This window comes from Symphodus melops (genome assembly GCF_947650265.1).
Source record: "Symphodus melops genome assembly, chromosome: 5".
In the NCBI taxonomy this organism is placed as follows: domain Eukaryota; kingdom Metazoa; phylum Chordata; class Actinopteri; order Labriformes; family Labridae; genus Symphodus; species Symphodus melops.
Genome location: NC_136695.1, coordinates 29,432,244 through 29,457,478, shown reverse-complemented (window position 1 = coordinate 29,457,478; position 25,235 = coordinate 29,432,244). Strand labels below are relative to the sequence as shown.

The 25,235-nt window shown below is 46.2% G+C and overlaps 4 protein-coding genes across 10 annotated transcripts in view; all 4 read right to left on the bottom strand.

Moving 5' to 3' along the window:
* Window positions 1-5: 5 nt before the first annotated feature.
* On the bottom strand, window positions 6-4,471 carry LOC306824041 (uncharacterized protein; the record flags this gene model as incomplete). Its single annotated transcript, XM_079343999.1, has 3 exons — window positions 6-153; window positions 2,494-2,864; window positions 4,466-4,471. Coding segments are annotated over 3 exons (525 nt in total), but the record flags the coding sequence as incomplete, so codon positions are not given.
* A 3,981-nt stretch (window positions 4,472-8,452) lies between these two features.
* Window positions 8,453-11,280, bottom strand: elp6 (elongator acetyltransferase complex subunit 6). 7 transcript variants are annotated; one of them, XM_079344802.1, is made up of 8 exons: window positions 10,865-11,280; window positions 10,667-10,745; window positions 10,276-10,346; window positions 10,030-10,172; window positions 9,731-9,935; window positions 9,415-9,579; window positions 8,815-9,318; window positions 8,453-8,656 (listed from the first exon to the last, which is right to left on the bottom strand). In XM_079344802.1, the coding sequence occupies exons 1-7, from the start codon at window positions 10,916-10,918 to the stop codon at window positions 9,190-9,192; spliced, it is 846 nt and encodes a 281-aa protein (XP_079200928.1). In that variant the 5' UTR covers window positions 10,919-11,280; the 3' UTR covers window positions 8,453-8,656; window positions 8,815-9,189. The 7 variants fall into 7 exon arrangements, with proteins under 7 accessions (XP_079200928.1, XP_079200924.1, XP_079200926.1 ...); XM_079344798.1 differs by having other exon boundaries at window positions 8,821-9,318; XM_079344800.1 differs by having other exon boundaries at window positions 8,825-9,318.
* Window positions 11,281-13,574: 2,294 nt separating this feature from the next.
* LOC306824388 (uncharacterized protein) lies at window positions 13,575-19,433 on the bottom strand. The gene is made up of 2 exons (XM_079344510.1): window positions 19,381-19,433; window positions 13,575-13,972 (listed from the first exon to the last, which is right to left on the bottom strand). Exons 1-2 carry the CDS (start codon window positions 19,423-19,425, stop codon window positions 13,664-13,666), a joined length of 354 nt encoding a protein of 117 aa, XP_079200636.1. The 5' UTR covers window positions 19,426-19,433; the 3' UTR covers window positions 13,575-13,663.
* Window positions 19,434-20,357: 924 nt separating this feature from the next.
* Window positions 20,358-25,235, bottom strand: part of cspg5a (chondroitin sulfate proteoglycan 5a) — a 41,681-nt gene continuing 36,803 nt past the window's right edge. Inside the window, 1 exon segment of the mRNA XM_079344903.1 lies at window positions 20,358-21,478. Coding sequence (XP_079201029.1) covers window positions 21,311-21,478 — 168 coding nt within the window. The 3' untranslated portion in view covers window positions 20,358-21,310.

Here is a 25,235-nt window from a genome sequence, read left to right as displayed (position 1 = left end):
TAGGAGGCACACAGCAGCCCGTGGCGGTAGAAGGCCGCCGAGATCTTCTCTCTCAGCTGCTTGCGCAGCGTCATCCTGGTGGGCGGGGTCAACTCCCGGCCATTTGGAAGCACTGCCCGGCCGAGTGCGGGGCGCCGTGGAGCATCCAAGGACCTGTGGGGGGGGGGGTTAAAAGAAGGTTAAAAAAAAGTTAAATATGCACGCACTCATCTAATATTTAAATCAAGTGTTCAAAACTCTGACAACATGAATCAAAACAATCAAATCAAAGCAATAACAACAGAGTGACGTGCCGCCTCGACTCGCCGTGTACGGAGGCTATACTCCTCATCGCAGCGGCCACGGGTTCGAATCCCACCTCAGCCCTTTGCTGCACGTCACCCCCCCCCCCCCCCCCCCCCCACTCTCTCTCTCCTCCCAACCTGGCCTGTCTGTCCTCAGATGTCCTGTCCAATTAAAGGCAAAAAGGCCAAAAAAAACCCACTAAACACACACACACACACACACACACACACACACACACACACACACACACAGAGCAGCACTTACAGCTCCATCTTTAACTCCTAATTAGTTACACACTCCACCGCTGACTGCCGGCACGCTGTGTTTTTCCTTCAGTCCGGCTCACACTGAGATCACATGCTCAACAGAACTTGAACACACGGCTCATTCAGCAGAGAGAGAAAAAAAAAAAGGTGTGGACACATTCCCACCAGTAGGAAACAAGCGTCTCCGGCTGAGCAGCTGCCCTCGAGCAAACACATGCACGTCTCAGAGATCAGACCTGGGTGACAGAAAACCACCGCCTGGTTTCCTGACGATAACCACCTTTTGTCCGTGGTCACGACGTGTAAATGTGACAGCTGCTCAGACAGGGAAGCAGACGGAAGAAACAGTCACTAAACCGCACTGTGCTGTGACGAACCTGCTGCAGCCACCTCGACCATCTCCGTGACAAACCTGCTGCAGCCACCTCTACCATCTCTGTGCTGTGACGAACCTGCTGCAGCCACCTCGACCATCTCCATGACGAACCTGCTGCAGCCACATCTACCATCTCCATAACGAACCTGCTGCAGCCACCTCGACCATCTCCGTGACGAACCTGCTGCAGCCACCTCGACCATCTCTGTGATGAACCTGCTGCAGCCACCTCGACCATCTCTGTGATGAACCTGCCGCAGCCACCTCGACCATCTCTGTGATGAACCTGCTGCAGCCACCTCTACCATCTCTGTGATGAACCTGCTGCAGCCACCTCTACCATCTCTGTGATGAACCTGCTGCAGCCACCTCTACCATCTCTGTGATGAACCTGCTGCAGCCACCTCTACCATCTCTGTGATGTGACGAACCGGCTGCAGCCACCTCTACCATCTCTGTGATGAACCTGCTGCAGCCACCTCTACCATCTCCATGACGAACCTGCTGCAGCCACCGCTACCATCTCTGTGCTGTGACGAACCTGTTGCAGCCACATCTACCATCTCTGTGATGTGACGAACCGGCTGCAGCCACCTCTACCATCTCTGTGATGAACCTGCTGCAGCCACCTCTACCATCTCCGTGCTGTGACGAACCTGCTGCAGCCACCTCTACCATCTCCGTGCTGTGACGAACCTGCTGCAGCCACCTCGACCATCTCTGTGACGAACCTGCTGCAGCCACCTCTACCATCTCCGTGCTGTGACGAACCTGCTGCAGCCACCTCTACCATCTCTGTGCTGTGACGAACCTGCTGCAGCCACCTCTACCATCTCCGTGCTGTGACGAACCTGCTGCAGCCACCTCGACCATCTCTGTGATGAACCTGCTGCAGCCACCTCTACCATCTCTGTGATGAACCTGCTGCAGCCACCTCTACCATCTCTGTGACGAACCTGCTGCAGCCACCTCTACCATCTCTGTGATGAACCTGCTGCAGCCACCTCTACCATCTCTGTGATGAACCTGCTGCAGCCACCTCTACCATCTCTGTGATGTGACGAACCGGCTGCAGCCACCTCGACCATCTCTGTGACGAACCTGCTGCATTCTGTTTATAACGATACTCAAACTAAATGCTGGTGAATCCATCTACTCGATAAAATTAGACCGATACTTAAAATCTAATATCGACTTTTCGATTAATCAGTCAAGTTCTAAAAGACGCTTTTTATTTTTATTTTTATTTTGGACGTTCTGCAGCACGCTGACATCGATTCATCAAACTCAATCAGCTCCTTCAGTTCGTCATACCAACTCCACCTCCTGTTGACTTTTCTGTTCAATCTCAGCTTTTGTTTACTCAGCAGGCGGGTCCACCGCTGTGTGTGTGTGTGTGTGTGTGTGTGTGTGTGTGTGTGTGTGTGTGTGTCATTACACACTCGCTTATCACGCCGGCCGCCGCGCTGGCACACATGCTGCTGCTGCATTTGGACTGTATCTAATCCTATTCAACATTACCACCTTCTCATGTGATGCCAAAACACAACAACACGGCTCGCTCACGTTAGCTCGCTCACGTTAGCCTTGAACTCGCTCACACTGTACCTGTTATTGAGAGGCCGGGTTACCTCTCCGCCTCGGGGTCGTTTGTGTCCCTTGAAAGCAGCAGCGGTGGGTTTTTTTAGCTGAAGCGGTGCCTTGTGGTTAACATTTAGCTCCCCTCTCGACTCGGGCAGTGTGTGCGACTGCTCGGCTCGCCCCCCCGGGAGCGACGGAAACATTCCCCGGGAGGAATTCACCTCAGGAGTCTCTTGATCTGCCGTTATAAATAACCCTATACAGTGAAAACAGCAACGTCCCGGCGAGCCTGCACAATGGCTTCTAAAGAGGTCAAAAGGAGCTTTGAAGTGGAGCCTCTCTGCCGTCCGTTTGCGCTCTCAGACCTGTTGGAGCTCCGCTCGCCGTGCGACGGGGGGAAACTTTCAGGGACGGCCTCCATCTCGCCGCTCCGTGGGTGAAGCAGTGAGACCTGATTAGGGAGAAAGTCTCAGCAGCAGCATCTCCGTCAGTGAACTAATCCGGGATTGAGCCGATCGGAAACACAACATGCAGGCCGGGCTCAGGGCCTGTCCGCCCCCCCCTCCCCTCCTCTGTTCACAGCCTGTGGGCAGAAGCATGCCCAGACAAATTTGGGAGGGGGGGGGGGGCGCGTTTTGTATGCAAAACTTTGGAGGAGTCACCAGCCGAGTGAAGGTAAACTGTTTATTTTGGCTCAGGGTCCGACTTCTCTTTCACCACTCTGGCACATAAACTGTTTGTTAGCTTTATGCTAGTTAAATATTCCAGTTTACACCCAACCAGCCACAAACAAACCTTACTGACAGGAGCATGGAACAAGTCTGAGTGCTTTTGTCTCCGCATGCTAAGCAACTATTAGCTCCAACAAAGACTAGCCTATATGAGCTCCCACGTGAATCGCCAAGCACAAAAACACAGCTACAGCATGACTCTCACAGTCACATTTTAAACAGCAAATTACGTTAGTGAGATCACTGTGGCTGGATTATAAACCTGTGACCTGAAAGCGCTCAGTGTGAGTCTCCAACACACTCAGAAGGAAATTCAACAGAGTTGGAAGACTTATAAATAAATAAAGTTGAAGCACCAGCTTACCTCTTCTCCACACTTCCTAAAACGCCCAGCTTGAAGGCATCTCGGGGGCTTATGGTATCAAAAGACATCATCTGTAACTTTCTCTATTATCTCTGCATGCCAACATTAATCAAGTGAAAAACTGCAAGCAGGAATCTCCACACATGTCCACAAACATTCCTGAGAGCATTAGGCCGTGTCCGCTCTGCGTAGCGCCGCTGCATCGCCGTTCAGTCCTGCCGTTGCATAATATGCGGACATGTTCCTCTGATCAGTTACTCCCATTAGCTCTGCTGTAAACGCAGCTCTGACAAGCTCAACGTGGATGAGCAGATTACAGCAACGCAGCCTTTTACAACCACAGCTGTTGACAGAAGAGGGAAATAACCTGTCAATCAGTAACTACTCTGCAATAACAATGAGGCTTTACAGAACGTGGATTTCCACACAGGGACGATTTAGCAGAAGAAGAAGAACTGTGAGGCCACACACACTCCCTGACAAGGACTCACAGATTTACACTTTTATACCATTTATAGAAAAACTCAAACAATATCATTTAGAGGCAGACTGATGTTGGATTTAAGAAGCCGATACCGAGATCAACACTGGGGAGGAAAAACTGTGATACCAATGTATCAGCCGATATCTGTCTTACATGTTCAGATCTACACGTTAGCGTTGATCCGTCAGGTGCATATCTGACTTTAAATTAGACCATACAACAGTCGCTAGCTAATGCAGATACTGTCAAATATTACTGACTGGCTGATAACCGGTCCGGCTCAAATATCTAGATCTATCAGAGCCCTGTTTCCACCAAGCAGTCCGGGCTAGTTCAGTTTGGTACGGTAAACCCTGATCTTGTGTTTCCACACCTGACCGTCATCGTTGCCTTATTTGATAAGCGGCGTGTAAACCAGATAAAGACAGCCGTGAAATAGTGTGACATCGTAACAGCCCAATACAGTGTAGCCCGCTTTTCATTTAAATACAATAAACCCTTCAGGGCCGGACCGGCCTGCTGTTTTGGTCTCCTTGGCCCCCCAACAGGAGGGTACCAAAACAGCAGGCCGGTACCGATCCCTGGTTTTGGTACCCAAATTTGGTGGAAACGCAAAAAAAAGGGTACTGAACTGAACTGAACTGACCCAGACCGCTTGGTGGACACGAGGATAATCTGTCTCCACAGGAAGAAAAATATCGACTTGTATTGTGATGGTTTTTCTCCCAAATATCTTTATCAATTTAAAGCTTTATTGTCATTTAGAATAAAACAGTAGTTCAAGCAAATTGAGAGTTTCTCACACGCACACGCAATGAGTGGGACCGATTGATATCGGCCCCAAGAATCTCTTATCGGTCGATAAGTTTCTGTTTTTTAATGACCAAAAAAAGCAGTCTACTTTAAAATGTAAAAATACTCACATAACGCGTGTAACAAGTGTTTGCTTGCAACTTTTGATGGATTTATTCAACTCCAAAAAAAATAAAAAAATATATATCCCTGACAGTGTGACTTTAAACACGTGCCAGCAAAGTTGACAACCTGACTCCCTGATCGGCGTCTTTCACGTTCCTGCACAAACTGATCACCTCTTTCATTGCACTCTAGATCACAAAATGGTGACAGTGCTCTCACAAGACAGTGAACACATGCAGGCCGGGGTGATGCAACTCTGTCGCAACATCACCTGCCAGGAACGAGCTCGCACGGGGAGAGAGGAGCGAGCCTCTGGCACCAGATAAACAAAGTCTGGTTTGCACGCTGCGTTTACCTCAACATGTAGGTGAGGAAAAGTTGGTCTCCTGTCTCACAAAACTTCAAGCAATTCATGCAAAAACTAAGCCACTGAATCGATCGATCCTACGCCGTCTATTACGCTTCATATTCAGCAACTCATAAAAGAGGTTAAAGTAGCAGCTGAAACAAGTTGTTTTACTTTTTGCTGCAAAAGAAACAACTTATTTTATGCCTGATGGTTAACAATGTTTTTTATGATGCATGCAAGCGGTTCATAACTAAACATAAAGCCCCAACTCAACGTTAAACTCTGTATGATCTACATTGTCTATTCGTAGACAAAGTCAGCACACTGTTTGTCCTCTGACATTACAGAAGTTTATCCTGATCAAGGCTTTGTGCTTTAACTGCGTCAAACAGGTGCTGCTCCACCCACCAAGATTATGAAACGTTAACGCTGACTTTTCTGTTTTCTTGGAAGTCTTTGTGCGTTTTTCGTGACTTCATTGACGAGAGATGTGTCACTGGATAGATTTGGAAATCACAAAGAGAGAGAGAGTAGGACATGTGGGAAAGGAGCAACTCGGACCGCCAGCTCCGAGGACTACAGCCTCTAATCATGGGCCAAACGCACTTATCGCGAGGCTACCGGCGCCCCAGCTCCCCTCATACTTATGTACTTTAATAAAAGGCTGGAAACTGAAGTCTTTGCGACAGTCACAAAACTTCTTCTTGCTATCTGTCCCCAAAATGAGTCTCAAAGGAAGTTTCAGGTACTGTACGCTGGTCCTGCAACTAGCCACCTGCAGCACGAGGATATTTGTCTTTACTTAAAAAGTAAACTGAAGGTGTTGGAGGAAGATGTGTCAACAACGTTTTCTGCTCTGTAACTCAGGATGTGTTGATCTGTGTAAAGGCTTTGTTTTTGAATGTCTTAGTCAGTCTTATGTGACACATGAAGGTGAACAAAACAACCACTGAGCTGGAACATGTGAATGTTTTTGTTATTTATTACTTTTCAACCCCATGTCAGAAGATAATGCAGAATGTGGCCTCACTTTTTCCTATGAAGACAAATTTAAAGGGGACATCCATTTGTACAGTGTTTTTGAATATTTTTCTGGGTAACCTGAGTGACTATCATATCCACCCACAAAATTTTGAATAAATCCAACCAGTCTTCCCACACAGAGAAAAATGCTCCGTTTCTAATGTACTCAGTGTGTGACATCACAAGTGTGATTCTGGTAAAAAAAACTTTTTTTTTAAAATCCCCTCCCCTGGTATCTCCACCCATGGACTCCACCTCCAGCCAAGAGCAAAACTTTTGCACTCTACAGAGGCGTAATGTCTACGGGGGAAACTCAGGGGGCGGGGCTTATTGCATTTAAAGAGACACACACACCAAAACAGAGCGTTCAGAGAGAGCTAGTTTCTACAGGGTCATAAACCTCCTCTGCTGCTTGATTCATGTTATATTTGGCACAGCACAGATGTTTCATTGAGACCACAGGGGACTGTTTGAAAAAAATTAAAAAAGGGTATAATATGTCCCCTTTAACTTCTTATGAACCTGATGTCAGCTGTCAATTTGACGGCTAATGTTAGTAGCAACAGCTAGTTAGCTCCGTTAACTGAGCTGCTAAGGTGCCTTAAAAAAAAAGAAAATAAAGAAACATTAAATCAAATTCTTAACTTGTTTACATTAATGAGAATAAATAAAAACACCATAAATTAACTCTAAACCCCTCTTATGGTGAGCTAGCATGCTGAGGTTCTTGTGTGACACAAATCTGCTCCCAAAGTACCAGAACATCGATGTGAACAACATTTTTGCTTTGTGTTTTTATTTTTCTTCAGTTTAGCACCAGTACCAAATGAAAATATATTAGTTTAAGTTCTAGTTGTTGTGACTTCTCCCGGGTTGAAAACTTGTCATAGCGCGAAGCTAAAAGGCTAACAGCTAGCCTAGCAGGTGCCTCGCTAACCAGGTGTTCTGTCGAGGTCTGCTACCTTTTAAAAAAATGCTCCCATAGCGCCAAATGATATCAAATAATGCAGTTGGGATACCAAACAATAATTTTAAAGAACTACTTACTACATACACATTGTCAGGAGTGTGGCCAGCAGGTTTTGGTACTTTTATTGAAGATTTCAGGCGGAGCTTATCTTATATTACAATAATCCTCTGTAACATAACGCTGCTAATACATAATCACTTTCAAACACCATCACTCGCTGAATTTTCACTGTGAAGAAAAATGGTTCATGTTTCTATACTCTGTAATTGCACATTTATTTAATTTTGAAGAAGGGTTTGTGGATAGAACGAATAATGCACAGAACCGCATGGTAGCAAATATCGACGCAACACCTGCGAACTAGGTTTCTAAGAACTGCGTGTATATACTTCACATATGACCGATACATTTTTAAACATAGAGGGTCCTATACGTTATGAAATAAAACACCTTAATGTGGCTGTGCATGTGACAGTGGGGATCATTTCTAGCCAAATAACCCAAAAAGTTAGCCTTTATTAGCACACAGGCGAGGTTAAATTACACATCATGGTTCTGTTTGTTTAGGGCTCATATCTGATCTTTAACACAACCAGCCGACGGGCTGTTATCCCGTTGCTATGGCTGTACTAAAGCTCTGCAGCTAGTGTTATGTCATGAGATAATTCAGCAGCTCCCCATGCGTTTAGAGGTAGCTCACATTAGCACGGAAGCTAACAGGGATGCTTACTTGCCTGGGTAAACTTCACACAGATAGATCCTCGGATGTTTGTTTGTTGTTGTTGATGATCTGGTCGGATTCCTCCTCAGTAAAATTGACGAGCCACTTCCCGGGTTATTCCTTTGTTTTGGTGGTTTATCTGGAGCATGATACTGACATGCAGGAGGAGCGTTTCAAATCCACTAATTGTCAAACAGCACAGACACCTCTCAACTCCGACCTCTCACCCTGCAGCCTGTACAGCAGCGATAGGGCGCCCTCTAGTGGGCAAGAAGAATATGCAACTCCATTAAACGTTACACATCTGAAATCCGTTGTCTCAGATGCTGAGAATGTGTATTCGTTTCGTCCAGACTAGACTATTGCAAAAAAAAATTTTTGGGGGGGGATTCCATTTCCAGAGTTGGAATAAAACTAATTTGCAGACATTAGAGGTGGACACCAGAATCAAAGGTTCAACAGTTTGTTAGCTATCAGAGCAGCAGCATGCATTTATGTTAAACCTGAACTCTGACAGGTGAAGAGTGAAGCTCTCTTTTCTTTAATGTTGACCACAGCTGTACACAGTTTGCATTCATAGCATGCCGTCTATACACACACACACACACACACACACACACACACACACACACACACACACACACACACACACACACACACACACACACACACACACACACACACACACACACACACACACACACACACACACACACACACACACACACACACACACACACACACACACACACACACACACACACACACACACACACACACACACACACACACACGAGAGAGAATCATCCATTAACAGATCATGGTCAGTCGTCTGAACTTCAGCAGACCAGCCGGATATCCAGAGAAAATGTCTCTCCATGAAAACAAACTGAAAGGAGTAGACGTGTGGTGGCAGGATCCTGGTGGGTTCCTTCCAGACGGTCTCCAGAGCACCACTGTACCCCCCCTCCCCATTCTCTCATTTTCCCCCGCTGGCCTGCTCTCACTCTGCTCCAGGACTAAACGGGCCTGAGCACGGTCACCTCATGGACATGCAAAATTAACATGAATAAACATTTTAACACATGAAAGAGACTAAAAGGCAGTTAATGGTGATAAAACTAGAGAACAGCGCTGGACGTCCCAGGAGCGAAGAAGGACGCTCCTTTATCATGGACCTTGTACTGGAAGAGTTTCTTCTGTGTGTGTTTCCCTTCACATTGTCTCCTCCTCCACCAGCACACCTCCACCTGAATCACACATTTACTCACATTAAAAATACTTATCTTCTATAAACAGGTATGTACGATGTATGACCAGTCAGAGTGAGACACAAACACACATACCTGTCCATGTATGTCCCTGCAGTAGCCAGTAGGTAGACCCTGTACGTGTAAGGTGAGGCTGCTCTGGTGGGTCAGACCTTTCAGAAGTCTCTCGGAGCCTTCATCGTCTCCGTCGTCCTCTTCTTCTTCTTCCCCATCGCAGCGTGTCAGCATCACCACATTTCCCTGCAGTCACAGTCAGAGTCAAGGTGATGTTGAAGTTTGATGAAATGTCTTAAATCAGAGCAGGTGGAGTTCTTCAGAACATCTTAGTTAGCTCTGAAGGAGATGATCCGAAGGTACAAACACAAACACGCTTCAAAGGCGAGACTCTAACCTTGAGCTGCGAGCAGACGGTGGCTCTGCAGTAGTGGCTGAAGTCCAGCACGGCTCCGACGCTCACCCCGAGGCTCAGCAGCACACTGAGGTCGTCTACGAGCAGCACCGGGGGTCCCCACTCCTCCGCCCCATCGGACCCCTCAGAACTGCTCAAACTGGACCGAACAAACTCGTAGAGGCTCTTCAGGCCGACGGCAGGATCTCTGAAGGGAGACAGACTGAATAAAGCTCTTACACTGGTTGTGTTGTGCAGTTAAAGGGTGATTCAGAGACAAAACCACAGAATGTGATCTGTACCTAAGGAAGTCCATGGCTTCACCTCCTCGGCCCGGATGACTTCCTGGGTTGGTTTCTGCAGGACTCAAAACCGACAGCGACTCGCTCAGTCCCTCCAGGAAGACCAGCTGACCTTTTTCTTTGGCCTGTAATAAGCTGACACCCTGAAGATACACGACAATTTAACAGATTAGCAAACATACAAACATGTCATAAATATTATTTAACCACATATTTAAATAATATGGTATAAAAGTAGAGTCTCACCAGTCTCTGACTGACTGCATGGTAGTGATTGAAGGACTGAACCAGACCCAGGAAGCAGACTCTGCAGCGTGCTGGAATAAAATGATAAATAGACTTGAAGCTTGTTCAGCACTTTTCTAGTCTACTGACGACTTGATGGGGACACTGAAGGTCACACCTACACTCACACCCTGACGGTAACTCATCCATTCATACACATTCACACACTGATGGTAGAGGCTGCTGCAGAGTAAAGAGTCCATCAGTATGAACTCATCCATTCATGCACATTCATTGGTCTAGAAAAACTGACAAAATGCCACTAAGACTACAACTTGTGGTTAAATGAAACTAAAAAAACAAACCTTTGAAACAGAGTGTTAACCTAGAGTGTCTGATATGACTGACTCACCTTTCAGGTAAAAAGTCAGGAAGTGATGAATGAGGAAAGAAGCGTCACTCTGTCTGTCTGAGATTAAAATGAATTCTCCCTGAAAGACACACAAGCACGTGTTAGCATTAAGAGACGAGGAGTTACAACGTGATGAAGCAAAGTGTGATGATGTTGTGTTCATGAATAAAACAGGTAAACGACACGTGACGTCCTCACCTGTGTGAAGGTGTCCACAGAGGTGTTCAGGATGCTGTTCAACTCTGTAAACATGGCTGTAAACCAAACTGATATTACGATGTGATGAAACAGTTTATAAGTGAGCCAAAGTGACGTCACAGCATCAGAAGTGAAAGCACAAACTGCCAATATATTTCTATTCGTATAGGAAGTGATGTCATTCACTCTAGTTTATCTGTTTCCCTCTTCACCATGCTAACTAGCTGTTGTGCTAACGACGAGCTGCATGGTTTCAAAGATGTAAAGAAACATAAGAGGACGTCTCACTCCGCACATTAATACGAATAAATAATTCGGTCCACAAACAAGTCGTGAGTAAGGTCTCACCGTCTCCTTATTTCCCTTTTAATCCCTTAACTCAGCAAATATATAACACTGACTTAGAAGACTAATCCTCACACTTGTTTTTTTTTATTTGTTGCGGGACCGACAACTCTACCTTGGAGGTGCCGCTGATTGGTTTCTATGGCGACAGCTTTGTGCATCATTTCACAATAGACGATCTTTGCTAAATTAAAAAAAAAAACCGATTGCGACTTCTTCGATGTGTTGCTGTCCTCGTTAGTCGGACGACATCGCCACCTACAGGTTATTTCTTGTCTTTATTAGCATTCGCACAACTGTGATATCCCAAGGTGTGTCAATAAAAACTGAGGTAAAGAGAGCTCAGACTCTTCTGGTTCTCTGCCCTTTGTGAGTCATTGAAAATTTTCTCTGACAATTTCCAAGAATATTTTGTGCCTGCACTGGAAATGTTAATATGCAACTGTCAACCAACAAGACAATCATTCACCATCCTAAACACTGATGATATGTAATTGCAAGTATTATCTTAAAGTTCAAATGAAGACATGAAGACAGCTTGCTGTTATTTTATAAATATTTAATAAGTGTTTTCATCCACTCTTCAAGAACAGTGCAGAAAAAATGTGTGTACTTTTGTCAGCCTTGGATAGAAACAGAGAAAACGTGCCTATCTGGTGATCAAATCCTGTCTAGTTATTGCAAGTCATCCATCTTATTCTCCTCCAGCATCGAGCAGAACAGCTGAATAAAACACTCCAAGGTAAAATGGGAGGGCGACAGCGCATGGTCATATTTTCGATCAGCAGGTGGCAGTGTGTCACTCTGGAGCTGCTTTATATCAAACACAAGATTATGACTGCAGTGCATCTGCATTTTAATCTTTAACCATATTTCATAATGACCTACTGGACTAACATAATAATGCCAAACATCTAAAACAGAGTGATGCTGTTCCTGAGGTCAAAGATGAACGTTTGAGTACTTACACCTGACCATCTTCACTGCACACATCACTGTTTCTGAGCTTCATTAGGTGTTTTTAAAGGTCACATGATCTCATCTCCTCTTCAGGTGAAATCAGTGTCCTCGCTCCTCCATGTGTGTGAAGTGTGTTGTTGTGAATCCACTCTGATCCTGTATTTGATCATGTCTATAAACCCCTCTATTTCAGCCCTGCTCAGAACAGGCTGTTTCTGTGTCTGTAGCTTTAAATATGCAAATGAGCTGTGTCTGACCACGCCCCCTCTCTGGAAGGGTTCGGGCGAAGTTATATGCACATAATGTAGGCAAATAAGAAGACAAAATTAAAGAAAATTATTACCTGAAGACGATCTCTGGTGGAAACGTGATGAACTTACAACCTTTTGTGACATCCGGACCAGTGAGAGAAGATTTTCTTTAATTCCCAGTGCTGATGTTTTTCTTTGTACATTACTCGAGATGAGCGGGCACAATGTTCTGAGGTGACAAAAACACGACTACAGCATCATGGCAGCTGTCAGCATTAGGTTAAATGTAATAGGATCAGGACACTGTGTCTCTGGAAAACAGTTATATAAACTGCATTGAGCTGTCTTGTCGTTTACAATCTGCCTCTTTTTGTTTTTGGACGGATACATAAATGTATAAATAAATTATACGTCTCTGTCTCTGCAAAGGTTATGAGAGGTTAGAAACTCCCACAGTCCCTGAAGTGTTCCTGAGCCAGACACCGAGGCTCGGCGGTGTCACAACAGTTTTATTCTGTTATAAACAAGACTGTGCGACATGTTCCACATCAATATATCAGACATCCTGTCTGTCCTGTGTAAATGTGTGTGTGAGTCCTGACTGTGTACAGTGAGGGAGAAGCTGGAGTCCTGCTGGCTGTGTTGTTGTCAGAGCTGTGTTTACATGGACGGGACGGCCGGCTCCTCCCCCTTGTGTATAAAAGCTGTTTGAGTCAAGAAGAAGAAGAACATACTCACTGATTATCTGGATGAAGAGTTTTTAGATCATTCTGTGTCAGTTTACGTGAAGTTACCAGCTAACTAAAGAGCGCTAACATTAGCATGCTAACACAGCAATGCAGGACACAGGTGATTACTGGAGGCTTCAGTATGGAGGAGGCGTGGCCAAACAGCAGAGCTGGAGCTCAAAGGCGACACCTACTGGATCAAAAAGTCACACATTTTTCTTTAAAAATAACTTTTCTTTAAAATGTCCTATGATGCACTTTATATAAGTGTGTATGTGTACCCAAAAAATATGTCTTTCCTCTCCTGAGGACACATTACAAAAATACAATAGCTTGGTTGACAGCTGCCAGAGGAGATTAAAGTTATTCACTCCATGTTTATTACCACAATAACACAACACATACCTCTAAATTACGCTCCATCTTCCTGTTTCGTACATTTAAAATAAATAAAAGTTTTATGTGTACATTTACAGAAACATTTTCAAGATGGCATCCAGGACAGGTTTAGTTCATCAGGGGGTGTTGGGGTTCATAGTCCACGGTCTGGGCCTCTCGTAGATCACGGAGGCGGGCAGAGAGCGAGTGCTGACGGGGCTGCAGATGGAGCAAGGAGGAGACGGAGGGTACACGTCATCTTCCCACCGCAGCACTCGGCCCTTCGGTCTGCTGGGGCCGTTGGCAGTTTTTGCACGGGGCAGATTCTGGATTCTTGATTTGGGTTTTGGCATTCTGGTGAGGTAGATGTCATAGCGGGCAAAAGGACCCCTGGAAGACCGTAACTTTGCCCGCTTCACGAGGTGGATCTCCAAGTCGATGGAAACCTAACAACGCAGATATCAGCTGGTTAATGACAACTGATTAAAACATAGTTTAAATTCTGATTCTGATTTATCATTTCTTCTGCTGAGGTCAAATTACAACCAACCAAGATGCTCTGCGAGGCGGACTTTGGTGCTTTTAGCTCCACGCTAATGTTGTAATGCTAACGATATAACAAAAACAATGCTATCATACCATTTTCAGGTATAATGTCTTTTGCATTAGCGCCCTCTGAAAGTGCCACGGTGACTCTACTCCTGCTTAAAAGTGCTAACTGCTAATTAGCACCAAACACAAAGTACACCCGAGAACAAGATACAAGATTTGAATTTATGTGACATGATGTGACTTCATGTCCCCCGAGAGACAGGAGAGAAAACAGTCCAGAACATGTAACTGTCAAGATGAGCAGGCTGCAGACGTATCACTTCAACCAAACGTTTACTTTCTGAAACTCTGACCACACAAAACAACTATTCAATTATTTATTTAGTCGGGCAGCTTCATCATCGTCCTCTCCATCAGCCTTCCCTGCAGCGAACAGTTGGGTGACATCACCCTCAGCTCTCTGAAGTCGCTGCCATCAAACTGCCCTCCTGCCAAACCAGTCGCTCATTCAACATGTAGCTCAGTAAGGAGAAAGGGAGCATGGTGGGGGGGTGGGGGGGGGGGGTCGCTTTGCTTTAGACAGTTAATATATCGCTGCATTTCCATCAGAAAAGAAGCCAAAGGGTTCTGTTCTGATCATCGGCATTCCTCGGAGCCTCATTAGTAAACTAGACGCTGCCAGAACGATTCATTTAGACTTTACCACCCCCCCCCCCCCCCCCCCCCCACCCACCCCCCCTCGCTTCTCTCCTCTTTCCTTTGGGTTTCAATCCCTTCTTTTCAGGCGGCTTTGTAAGGCGCACTGTGTGCCTGTGTGCGTGCATGCATGTGATTCTAAATTAAGAGCACGGTGCAGTTTTCTCTGTGAATTCATGTGTCACTGTGTGTTTTTTTATTTGCATGCTTTCCAATCCAGTTGGCACATTTTGTTTTAATTAAACAGTTTTTACTCGTGTGTGTTTCTGCACACACGCACATACACATGCATGACTTTGTGTGTGTGTGTGTGTGTGTGCGTGCAAGTGTGTGGCTCCATCGTGCATGCGTGTGTGTTACGTCTGCATCAGCCAATCACGGCCGCCCCTTTGAGATCCTAACACCATCATTCCACCACACCGTCAGCCAATCACAGGCTGCTGATGAATCCCAAGTCCCAGCAGGTTTGGACTCGGAACAGCAGAGAGGGGAGAAAAAAAAAAGCAAACCTTGACATGCCTTCACCATGTTCTCTCTTTCCTATTTTCTTTCTTTTTCCCCCTCAATACCCTCCATGCACATTTTATACCCCAGCGGGTTCTTTGTCTGTTTCCTTCAAGTCCAGCTGCAGCGAGAGCAGGGAGGCATCACTAAGCTAAGACACTCAAAGTGTTTCTATATTACTCTGCTTTGCTTTAGTAGGTGAGCTTTGAGTTCAGTCCCACCTCGACATTTTCGTATCTTTCTTTCGCTAATTTATCCTGAATTCATCAGACGCTGGTGATGTGACAGATTAAACCAGCAGTTTCCATCCTGCAGTTTGTCCAGGGTCCACTTGAGGCCCGCTGCAGAAATCACACCCATTCAACAAAGCAGCAAACAAACACAGGAGGTGTGATTAGCTCATGTCTCCATCCACACACACTGTACGGGTGGAATGTTTTGATGACTCAGCAGTTTTGATTGGATGAAGGATCAGAGTTATTCACAATAAGGCGTGTAGCTGAGCTGATTGACAGGTGGGCGTGGCCTCAGCTCTCAGCCTGTCGTTAGCTTGACTCAAAGTTAGCCTGAGACAGCATTTCCAGCACGGAGACCGCCATCCATGGGACTCCAGCGCCCCCTGCAGGGACACACGGGGGACTCCAGCGCCCCCTGCAGGGACACACAGGGACTCCAGCGCCCCCTGCAGGGACACATAGGGGACTCTGGCGCCCCCTGCAGGAACACACGGGGACTCTGGCGCCCCCTTCTTTGAGAGGCAGACTTATCAGCTGCTGATCAGTATGTCTGTAAACATGTTTGCGACCTTTGACAGCCCGAGAACCAACCAGAGAAAAGAAGCGACTGTGAGTATTTAGTGGAGGATGATAACGATCATGTCATCAGCTGAAGCCAGAAAAGAAGAAGACATAATGAACGTTGTTAGTATTTACAATCTTCGCTGATGTGAAGTCAAAAAACTAAAATGTGTTGGGTGTCATGAGGAGGACAATGCTCGTGTTTGTGCGAGTGTGTGTGTGTAAGTGCAGCGAGACAACTGTAAGTGACAGCTGGACAGCTGTGGAGGGGAGGATTAGGGTCGTCTGGAGAGATGGCAGGATTTAACTTTGAACCTGATGTGAAGTGAAGAGTCGTGCTAATGCTCTGATCGGCGACACTTTATCACCGGATGACTGTAAAGCTGCAGAAGAGAATCTTAATCTGCCTCGTGCAGCCCTTCGGTGTGTTTGTTTGATGTGTGTGTGTGTGTGTGTGTGTGTGTGTGTGTGAGAGAGAGACAGCAGAGGAACCGGGAGTTCACTGAGTTTGGAGCTCGTTTGCTGAGACTGTAGCATCGGAGAGGGTTACCATGGCAACATCGCTCTCTCCGTCTGAAGATGCATGAAATTGCCGCCAGCAGCAGATAAGTGCGAGTGAGAGAGGGAAAGTGAGGGGAAGAGAGGGATTGAGCTGAAATGTTTGGAAGGTCATCAGACACACACACACACACACACACACACTTTAAACGGGGTTAATGCGTCCTCTTACAGCTGTGATTAACACAGATCAAACACTGGTTGCTTAACTCAGAGGGATCCGCTGTTACATCCAGGATGTTGGTTAAAATCACATCGTCTTCAAATCGTGGTCATAATTAATGTTTCTGTGTTCTTTTAGCATTTTTACCTATTTCCATGAAAGCGTCAAAAATGGTTGATTTCAAAGGTTTTCCTTTTCGGCTTAATTTTTGACAACTGGAGCGTACCGCTTTAACCCCGCCTGCAGAACTTTATCATCAGATTCTTTAATATGGAAGATTCTGGATTTCACTCTCAAACCCATCCTTCACTTTTTTTCTGTATGATTGTATCGATAAAGTTTTCACTTTGTGCAGACAGTACTGGAGCCGAAGGACTGTTCGATCTTCCGCTCAGCGTAGTCGAGGACACGTGAATCACGCCTGAGGCCACCTCGTTTGTTTTCACACTGATCGAGTGAACCAGAGCTCGTGGTCGGGCGTACTCCGAGGCCGTGCCCGGGTTCTAAACAAACCTGAAGCGGTCTAAATGTTTTCATACTGAGAATTTAAAAAGCACATATTAGAGACTCAGCAGGAGGCACAGCATCATCGCCTTCACTGCGATAAACTCCAACAGAACTTTTCTTTCAGAAACAAGAGCATGAAGCGCCGAAGCTCTCGGAGGACGGCGCTGCCTCCCCCATCCTGCTTCACTTCTCGCTGCTGCTCGTGTTAAACCCACTTGTTGCCATGGCGTCCACTGCTACTCTTAGCCTCCCTCTTCTAGTTCTGTGTGTAGGTGTTTGAGCATGTGCGGTCGTACTGCTGCCTGTGCCAACTTTCACAAGTCTGTGTGTGTGTGTGTGTGTGTGTGTGTGTGTGTGTGTGTGTGGACCAAAGAGTCTGACAGGAATTAAAGAGGCTGATAATCACTGCTGTTGCTGTTTTTGTGACGTGCCCAGCGCTGTTTCTTCATTTCTTCTGGGGTCTGAAATGCTCCCTTACCCCCTCTCTTTATTTATTTGAAGAAAGAGAAGTGCACCAGACCCCCCCCCCCCACACACACACACACACACACACACACATACAAACACACACACCCTCCATCCTGGGAAGGATCCGCTACAATAACGCTCTTTAACCCGTTACTCTCTCAGCGATCCAAAGGAGAACCCGACAAAGAGTTGGCAACGCCGTGGCCTCTTCAGTCACATGAAAGACCGAGTGTGTGTGTGTGTGTGTGTGTGTGTTGATGTTGCACGCCATCCCTATGGAAACCAATCCAGAGATTTACAATATCACACTTTAAAAGGAACACTTTTTAAACCAGCCCGCCACCGGACAAAAAAGTAACTGCGGAGTTTTTGAAGGTGAAAATGAAAAGCTGCAGTTTGACACTTGAGCAGAAACGCTCAATTACAGCGGGAGGTCGTCCGTACTGAACGCGCTCTCCTGGGCGGCCACGCATTGAGCGAAAGACTCAAGCATATGATACAAGTCTCACGCTCACTCCCCACTCTCGCTCCTTTCTCATGATCACTTGTTTTAGTTCAGTCAGTCTGCAGCTGGGGTGCTGAGCACACAAGGCCACGCCTCCTCATCATCTCTGTGGAACCTGCAGTCTGTACGCTGACAATAAGAGGTCATCCTGATGAAGTGCCTTTGGGCATTTTGTGCCTCTCACAACTCAAACTCTTCCAGTGGTTTCTAAGTGGAGGAGGTGAAGACGGTTCAGGGGGTTTACGTTGCACGAGGAGTCTTCCTTAATGGTGTCTGTGCAAATATGAGGGATGTTGAACATCGTCACCGTCGCTGGTCTGCACGACAACGTGCCGTCTCATCTGGCTCTATTACCAGGATGTAAACAAGCACATACAAGCGGAGCGTACATAACTTCACTTAAAGGGATACTAGAAACACTAAGAGTCCTGCATGAATGGAGTGTGTGTGAGTGTGTGTGTGTGTGTGTGAGAGTGTGTGTGTGAAAGAGAAAAGCAGTGAGCATGGGAAAGTGACAGATGCTTTGTCAATGTATGAATGTAAGTGTGTGTGTGAGACAGAGTGAGTGTGTGTGTGTGTGTGTGTGTGAAAGAGAGAGAGCGAGCGAGTGTGTGTGTGTGTGTGTGTGTGTGTGTGTGTGTGTGTGTGTGTGTGTGTGTGCTCTATTGTGTCAGCTCGGCCTCCTGAATAGAAGAAGTTGTATAGCGACGAGCTGAAACATACGTGGGAGGCAGGATGAATATGAGGACTTCATTTCAACGCGTCCATTAAAAGGACGTTCACGCCTTCCCTCAGTCCACACCCGCCCCTCCCCCCCTGTGCTCCCTCGAAGGCCACGCCCCTCACTTACATGCACGAGTGTCACTCTCCTCAGAAGTAGAAAGATCACACATCCTGTTCATCCAAAAAGTTGCTTTTCTGCCGACTTTAGTTTTGGCCACCGAGCAAAGTGCGCCACTGTTTTTGGTCTGTATGCGCTCGACTCCGCGGCGCACAGCGCGGCACGCACTGCGTCCTATCTGACAGGCCTTTATGTCCAAAACACAAACATGTTTTTTTAAATCAACAGAGCTCACAAGTCTTCGATTTTATCGTCTCACTCACCTGATAGTTCCACTTAATGTTCGTTTGGTAAATAAGACGAATCATTGATCGCTCCACGTGTCAACCAGCAACTTTAGCTTCATAGGACTCTAAGGCTTTGTTCAGACCGCCGCCCAAATCTGATCAGAATCCAAGCCGGTCCACATTACAAATTGCAAGTGACCAGATCCGATCTGCCTGTCAGTATAGACCAGGTCTGATCCACATTGGTTTCTATGGTAACAGGTAACGCCCAGGGAATACAGCATTCTTCCACTTCCGGCTCGATGAATCTACGTTGTTGTTGTTATTGTTCGATGGTGTCGCGTTGAGAGTGACGCAGAAGACACATTGAAGACAGAGACGATCAGATTGAGTCGGATCTGAAGGAACCAGATTTGAAACCACCTGAGTTTGTTGGTTTGAATCAGATTTGTGTTCAGACTGGCAAAACAAAAACAATACAATCTGGTCGAGCTAAATATGAGATTTGCAGGTGCAATGTGAACAAAGCCTATGAGGCCTGCGTGTTTTGGTACTTGTGGTTCGGTTTTCTTCTTATTCGCCTTCGTGTGCGTCCGTAGATGTGCGTCCGGCTGGAAGCAGGGAGGCGTCTCAGGAGGAAGAAACATGCAGAAGCAGCAGACTGGTACCTGGTGTTTTATCTCCTCAGAGCAGCTGTCCACATCGAGTCGAACAACCTTCATCATATTCTGTCTAAATCTTTAACACACAGGGCCGCTGTTGTTGTTACCCTGCAATATGTACAAATACTGATGTTTTAAGAGGGTAAGAGTTTCATTGTGTGCGAACAGATTAAATAATAACTGATGTAGTCAAAGTGTTTTCATGTGTGCATGTAAGCAGGGCAGCTACGACAAACATCTATGAAGCTCATGTTAGAAGCCATGCAGACGGTGTGTTTTTTTTTGTTTTTTTTTCAGGGTTAAAAAGGAAAGGGGACACGACACAGAGGAACACGCCGGAACACACGGAGGTCATGTTAAAAAGGTTTTATTTCAACAACTGTCTGAATCTTGTTTGTTTTATTCTCTGTTCGAAGTCCCAAAAAAGTACAAAAAAAGAACAAAAAACAAGTACATCAAAGGATTAGAAATCACATCAATGAAAACCAAGACACATTGTGTTGCTTCTTCTTCTTCTGGGTTTTTTTTTTTTTTCTTTTAAAATCAATCCAAGCAAATTTTTTTTCTCCAATATTTATACATACTCACTGGATTAGTCAGACAAACATCAAAACCTCTCAGTAGCTTTATCTTTTTTTTTTTTTACAATGACGTTTTACGTACGTTTTAAACTTCTGTAATGATTTCTTTCTTTTTACAAAATACACCAATGCAGGCAGGGGAAGGTGTGTGTGTGTGTGTGTGTGTGTGTGTGTGTGTCTACATATAAGCGTGTCCATGTCTTCTTCTTTTCTCTCCTATGTGTATGCTTCTTATGTGTGTCCGTGTGTGTGTGTGTGTGTGTGTGCAAGGAAGAGAGATAAGGGAGAGTAGAGTGACAGCAACAAGGGGGCGGGGCTGCGAAACAGGGACGTGATTGGATGTTAAAGAGGGAAAAGAGGGAGGGGTTTGCAGGGCGGCGGCAGGTGAGGCTGGTGGAGGGTTTTACTCTCAGCTGGGGCAGTGGTGGCGGCGGCGGCGGTGGTGGTGGTGTACGTTTTTTTTTGCAGCGGTAGAGGCCGCTCGATGGCAGTGTTGCCGTGTCGGAGACGGTTGCAGACTGGGTTGGTTGGCTGGTTTGTTGACAGGCTGGTTTGTTGGTTGTTGGTTGACCGGTTAGGCGCACTCGGCAGCGAAACAGCAGAGAGCAGGGAGGGGGGAGGGGGGGGTTTCGGGGGCTTCTGTCGCCGGCGCACCTTGACGTTTTGTTTTGTTTTTTTCGTTGTCGTGTTGCCAGGTTGCTGGGGTCGTTTTGTTTTGTGTTTTCACATCATGTTGTTCTGCAGTGAGTTTACCTCCGAGGAGTTCTCCTCGCCCAGGACCTTGTGATTCTCGTGTTTGGGGGTGAGAGAGTTGTGGATGTTGAGGGAGTCGTCCTCCTTGGGCGGGGCCTTCACCGGGTCCTCCAGCTTGTTCTGGGAGTTCGGATCATCCTACCCAGGGAGGGGTGGAGGGTAGGGAGCAGAGAGCACAGTTAGAAACACACCAAGACTTCACAGTGTCATCCTTCATTGCAAATTTTGAGCCTGCCAATTGGTTGGAATTTAAAAAAAACTCTTCTTGCAAAATCTAACCGAGATGCAAGAACTGGGAGATTTCAAAGACGTTTTTCATCGATGTTTAAGGCGAGGAAATACAACCACATTGGACAGTTCTGCACAGCACGTCACATCTACAGTTTGACCGACATCAACGTCTGCTTGAGTCCGTATGTTCAGATGACGTTAGTGTCACGGCAGCACTGTCCCTGATTGGTTGTATTGCATCGCTGTCAAGCAGCCACCGTCTTGATTCGCTGAGGCGGATTGGTTTGCTCGAGTTGATAAATGTTTGGGACTGCAGACGCCTGGAAGCCGTTTCTGATTGTGTTGCAGTGACATCGGAAAAAAGTTAATCTGACAAAAACTGAACTGTTAAAATAAATCTTAATGGTACTGAGTCGAATGTTGCTATCGGACCCAAACTGGCCTCAGTGTTCTGAGCAGGACGGAGCCGGGCTTTGACCAGCATTAATGCGTTAAAGAAAGCCCGACGTTCATCTAATTTCTACCAAAACGTGAAGCGCAGAGTAAACACAAAATGTGCTGGGCTGTTCAACCACTTAGCTGCTTGCTAGCTTGTTTGTCGACTGTTTGGTGTGGGATGTATTGGTGATTGATTGGTGTGTGATGTATTGGTGATTGATTGGTGTTTGATGCTGGTTGGAGGCATATCGCCACCTGCTGTCGTGGAGTTGGACATACTTTGCGAATAACTCGATTCTCCTTCAGTGCTTCTTCACTGGGACAAACACAGCAGTCTTATTAACCGACCGTATCAAGCTAACAACGTAGCACTGGTTAGCTTTACATGCTAACGTACTGATTGTTTAATATCTGGCAACATTTTACTTTAAACATTTCTTAGTGCTGCTCCATGTCCACATCAGATTTACATCCTTTAAAATCTCGACAGGATAGGATGCTTTAGAGACGTCCCAAAGAAAATACCATCAAATATTCAAAACAAGATGAAGTGCAGCTTTTGTTTTGTTACTTTGAGGGGAAGCGGTCTCTGCAGCAGCCGTTTCCAGGAGGCTCCGCTGTCTGATAACCATCATGCTCGGCTGGCATGTTGTGTTTGGTTCAGCAGGCGGTGAGGTGAGCTGCATGGGCGATACCCCCCCACCCCCCCTCCCCCAGGCATCCCAGGAAGCACATGCACATCCACATGCAAGAAGAGCTTTAAAATATGCACCCAGAGTAAAAATCGCTCATGCAGAATCACCTCCCGCTTCACCTCCACTTTGCATTTAAAGTCACTAAATTAAACAAAAACAGGCAGATCGAAGTCTCCGCCCCCGGCCTTTAATCTGTGGGTACCACCGTCACACGTACCCAAGCAGTCGCTGGGGAGGGGCGGTGTGTGTGTGTGTGTGTGGAGGGGACGTCAACGTGTTTAAAAGGTTTTAATTCAACTCATGTGAACTTAATTAAGGTCAGAGCGGGGAAAAAATTGATTGCGGAGTCCATTTTAACTCTGTTTTTCCAGCCTCTTATCCCCCATTAATACTGCATGGCATCATCGACCCGGCTGCGCCCCGGCATCCTGGGGCGTCCGTCTGCCACTCTATATTTCACACACACTCACACACACACACATACACACACACACACACACACACACACACCATATTCCTGATCCGGAGGCTGATGCCATTTACAACCACACCCTAAGTGGATGTTTGAATCAATGGAACTGGAAAGGAAGAGCAGTGAGAGATTTACCCGCTGGCTGCTGGCCTAGATAGTAACTTCAGGCAGGACGTGTGGATACGTCACTTCCATGGTAACGGGGTAGGGGCCTTCTGTCCTCCCGTCAGCGTGAAACTGGGAAAAGTTTGCGTTTGTTGGATATCACTGTGGTTCATTTTGTGGAGCAGGAGGTGTTGGGGGGGCAGCGGGTGGGAGGCACGGAGTCACCAGGACTTTAGAGCGGGTGTCACTTTTTTTGGGGGGGAAGCGGGAACAGAGATAAACAAGGTTCGATGATGATGAAGATGATGATGATGATGGAGAGTTCCTATTGTCCAGCCGTCTCAGAGCGGGCGTACGAAGGGGCGGGGCTTAAGTTTGGTGCATGTGTTATTGTGATTAAAGGAACTCAGTAAACTTTGAAGCACCTGGCTCCGGGAGGCTGCAGGCGGCTGTTGAATGCACTGAACATGCTAAGATAACATTAGCATGCTAACATTATAAGAAGGCAGAAACATGAAAATCCTTCATGTAGAGTGAAGTACACATCCGTCTCTGCAGGCAGGGACTACGGGACATGAGGATGTCATCTTGTACTCAAAGTCCAGAACAAGGATCGTTCAGGTCCAGCTCCATATGGATGTCTGATGTCTAATTTTATTTATTTTTTTAAGGGGGGGGGGGGGGGACTTGTCATTGATGTAAAGTAAATGCAGTAAATTTTAAATCTATGTGGTTTGACAGTCGGGGAGTCTGGTCATTTTTTTCTGTTTGGCGCCTTAAATTGTTGAATATTTGCGAGGTTATTTATTGTCCTGTGCTGCACTCTGCAAGACGTGTGTGTGTGTGTGTGTGTACATGTTTGAGCTTTGCTTGTGTTTACCCACTGGCTCTTTTCCCTGAGCATATATTTGTGTTTGCACAGGTGTGAGTGTTTGTGTGAAGCTGTTCATAGTTTGAAGGAAAAATGGACTTTTTCCATCTCTGCTGCTCGCCTGCAGATTCTGGACTTGAACGTCTGCTCAGTTCTCTTGTGTCGGGCTTGAGAGCGCACTCAGTCGATGGAAATCCCATCTTCTGATCAATCGCAGTCATGTCTCAATTCATTCACCGTGTTTCAATTTATTTAGTATTGACTAAAAAACAACAACAATTTGATCTCAGGGTTTTCTGCAGAGCAAAGCGTGTCTCAGTTAAATGAGTGTGACGGGAGGACCCGAGGTTTCTCTCTGCAGGGACTGACACACAGATGTGACGGGCACACGTGTGTGTGTGTGTGTGTGTGTGTGTGTGTGTGTGTGTGCTGCTCGTTATCAGAATGTCTCTGTTTTTTCTGCTCTGTGTTTGCATTCATGCTTTAATTTGTTCTCTTGTCTTTTTAAACAGTCTGGGCATTAAAGTCACAGTTTATGAGGTGTTGTTTTTTTCACCTCCACGAAGCGTCTCTTTATCAGGTGTGAACGAAGGATTTCACACGTCTGTTATGGTTTTATCTCTGCGGGGGGGGGAACGCACAGTAACTCTCCTGCACACAGGCGTGCTCACGTTGAATATCGGACGCACATATGAGCGAAAGCCTGGAGGATCAGACAGCAGACAGACGTGCAAAAGAAATGCACACTGCACGAATCAAAGAATAAAACATTTACCGAAGTCACTCCTCCCTTCTTTTTAAAAAGTCGAGATTCTGTCTCTCATTTTACGCCAACGATTAAAAAACAAAAATCCCTGGTTGCACTTTAGACCACGCCCACTTCATCATTCAGTGACACGAGCTTTATGATGCTTCTCCCCCCATCTCTAACAATTTCCACGCCAAAGTGGGCGAGTGAATGTCGTACTGAGCAGGCGCTCCGTTAGTAGGAGTGTAAGCAGAGGAGTGCAGATAACGCCGTCTCCAATCGTCGATGCCTGCAGCAGATAAAGAGGTCAAAGTCACCTGACGTGTCCTCACGAC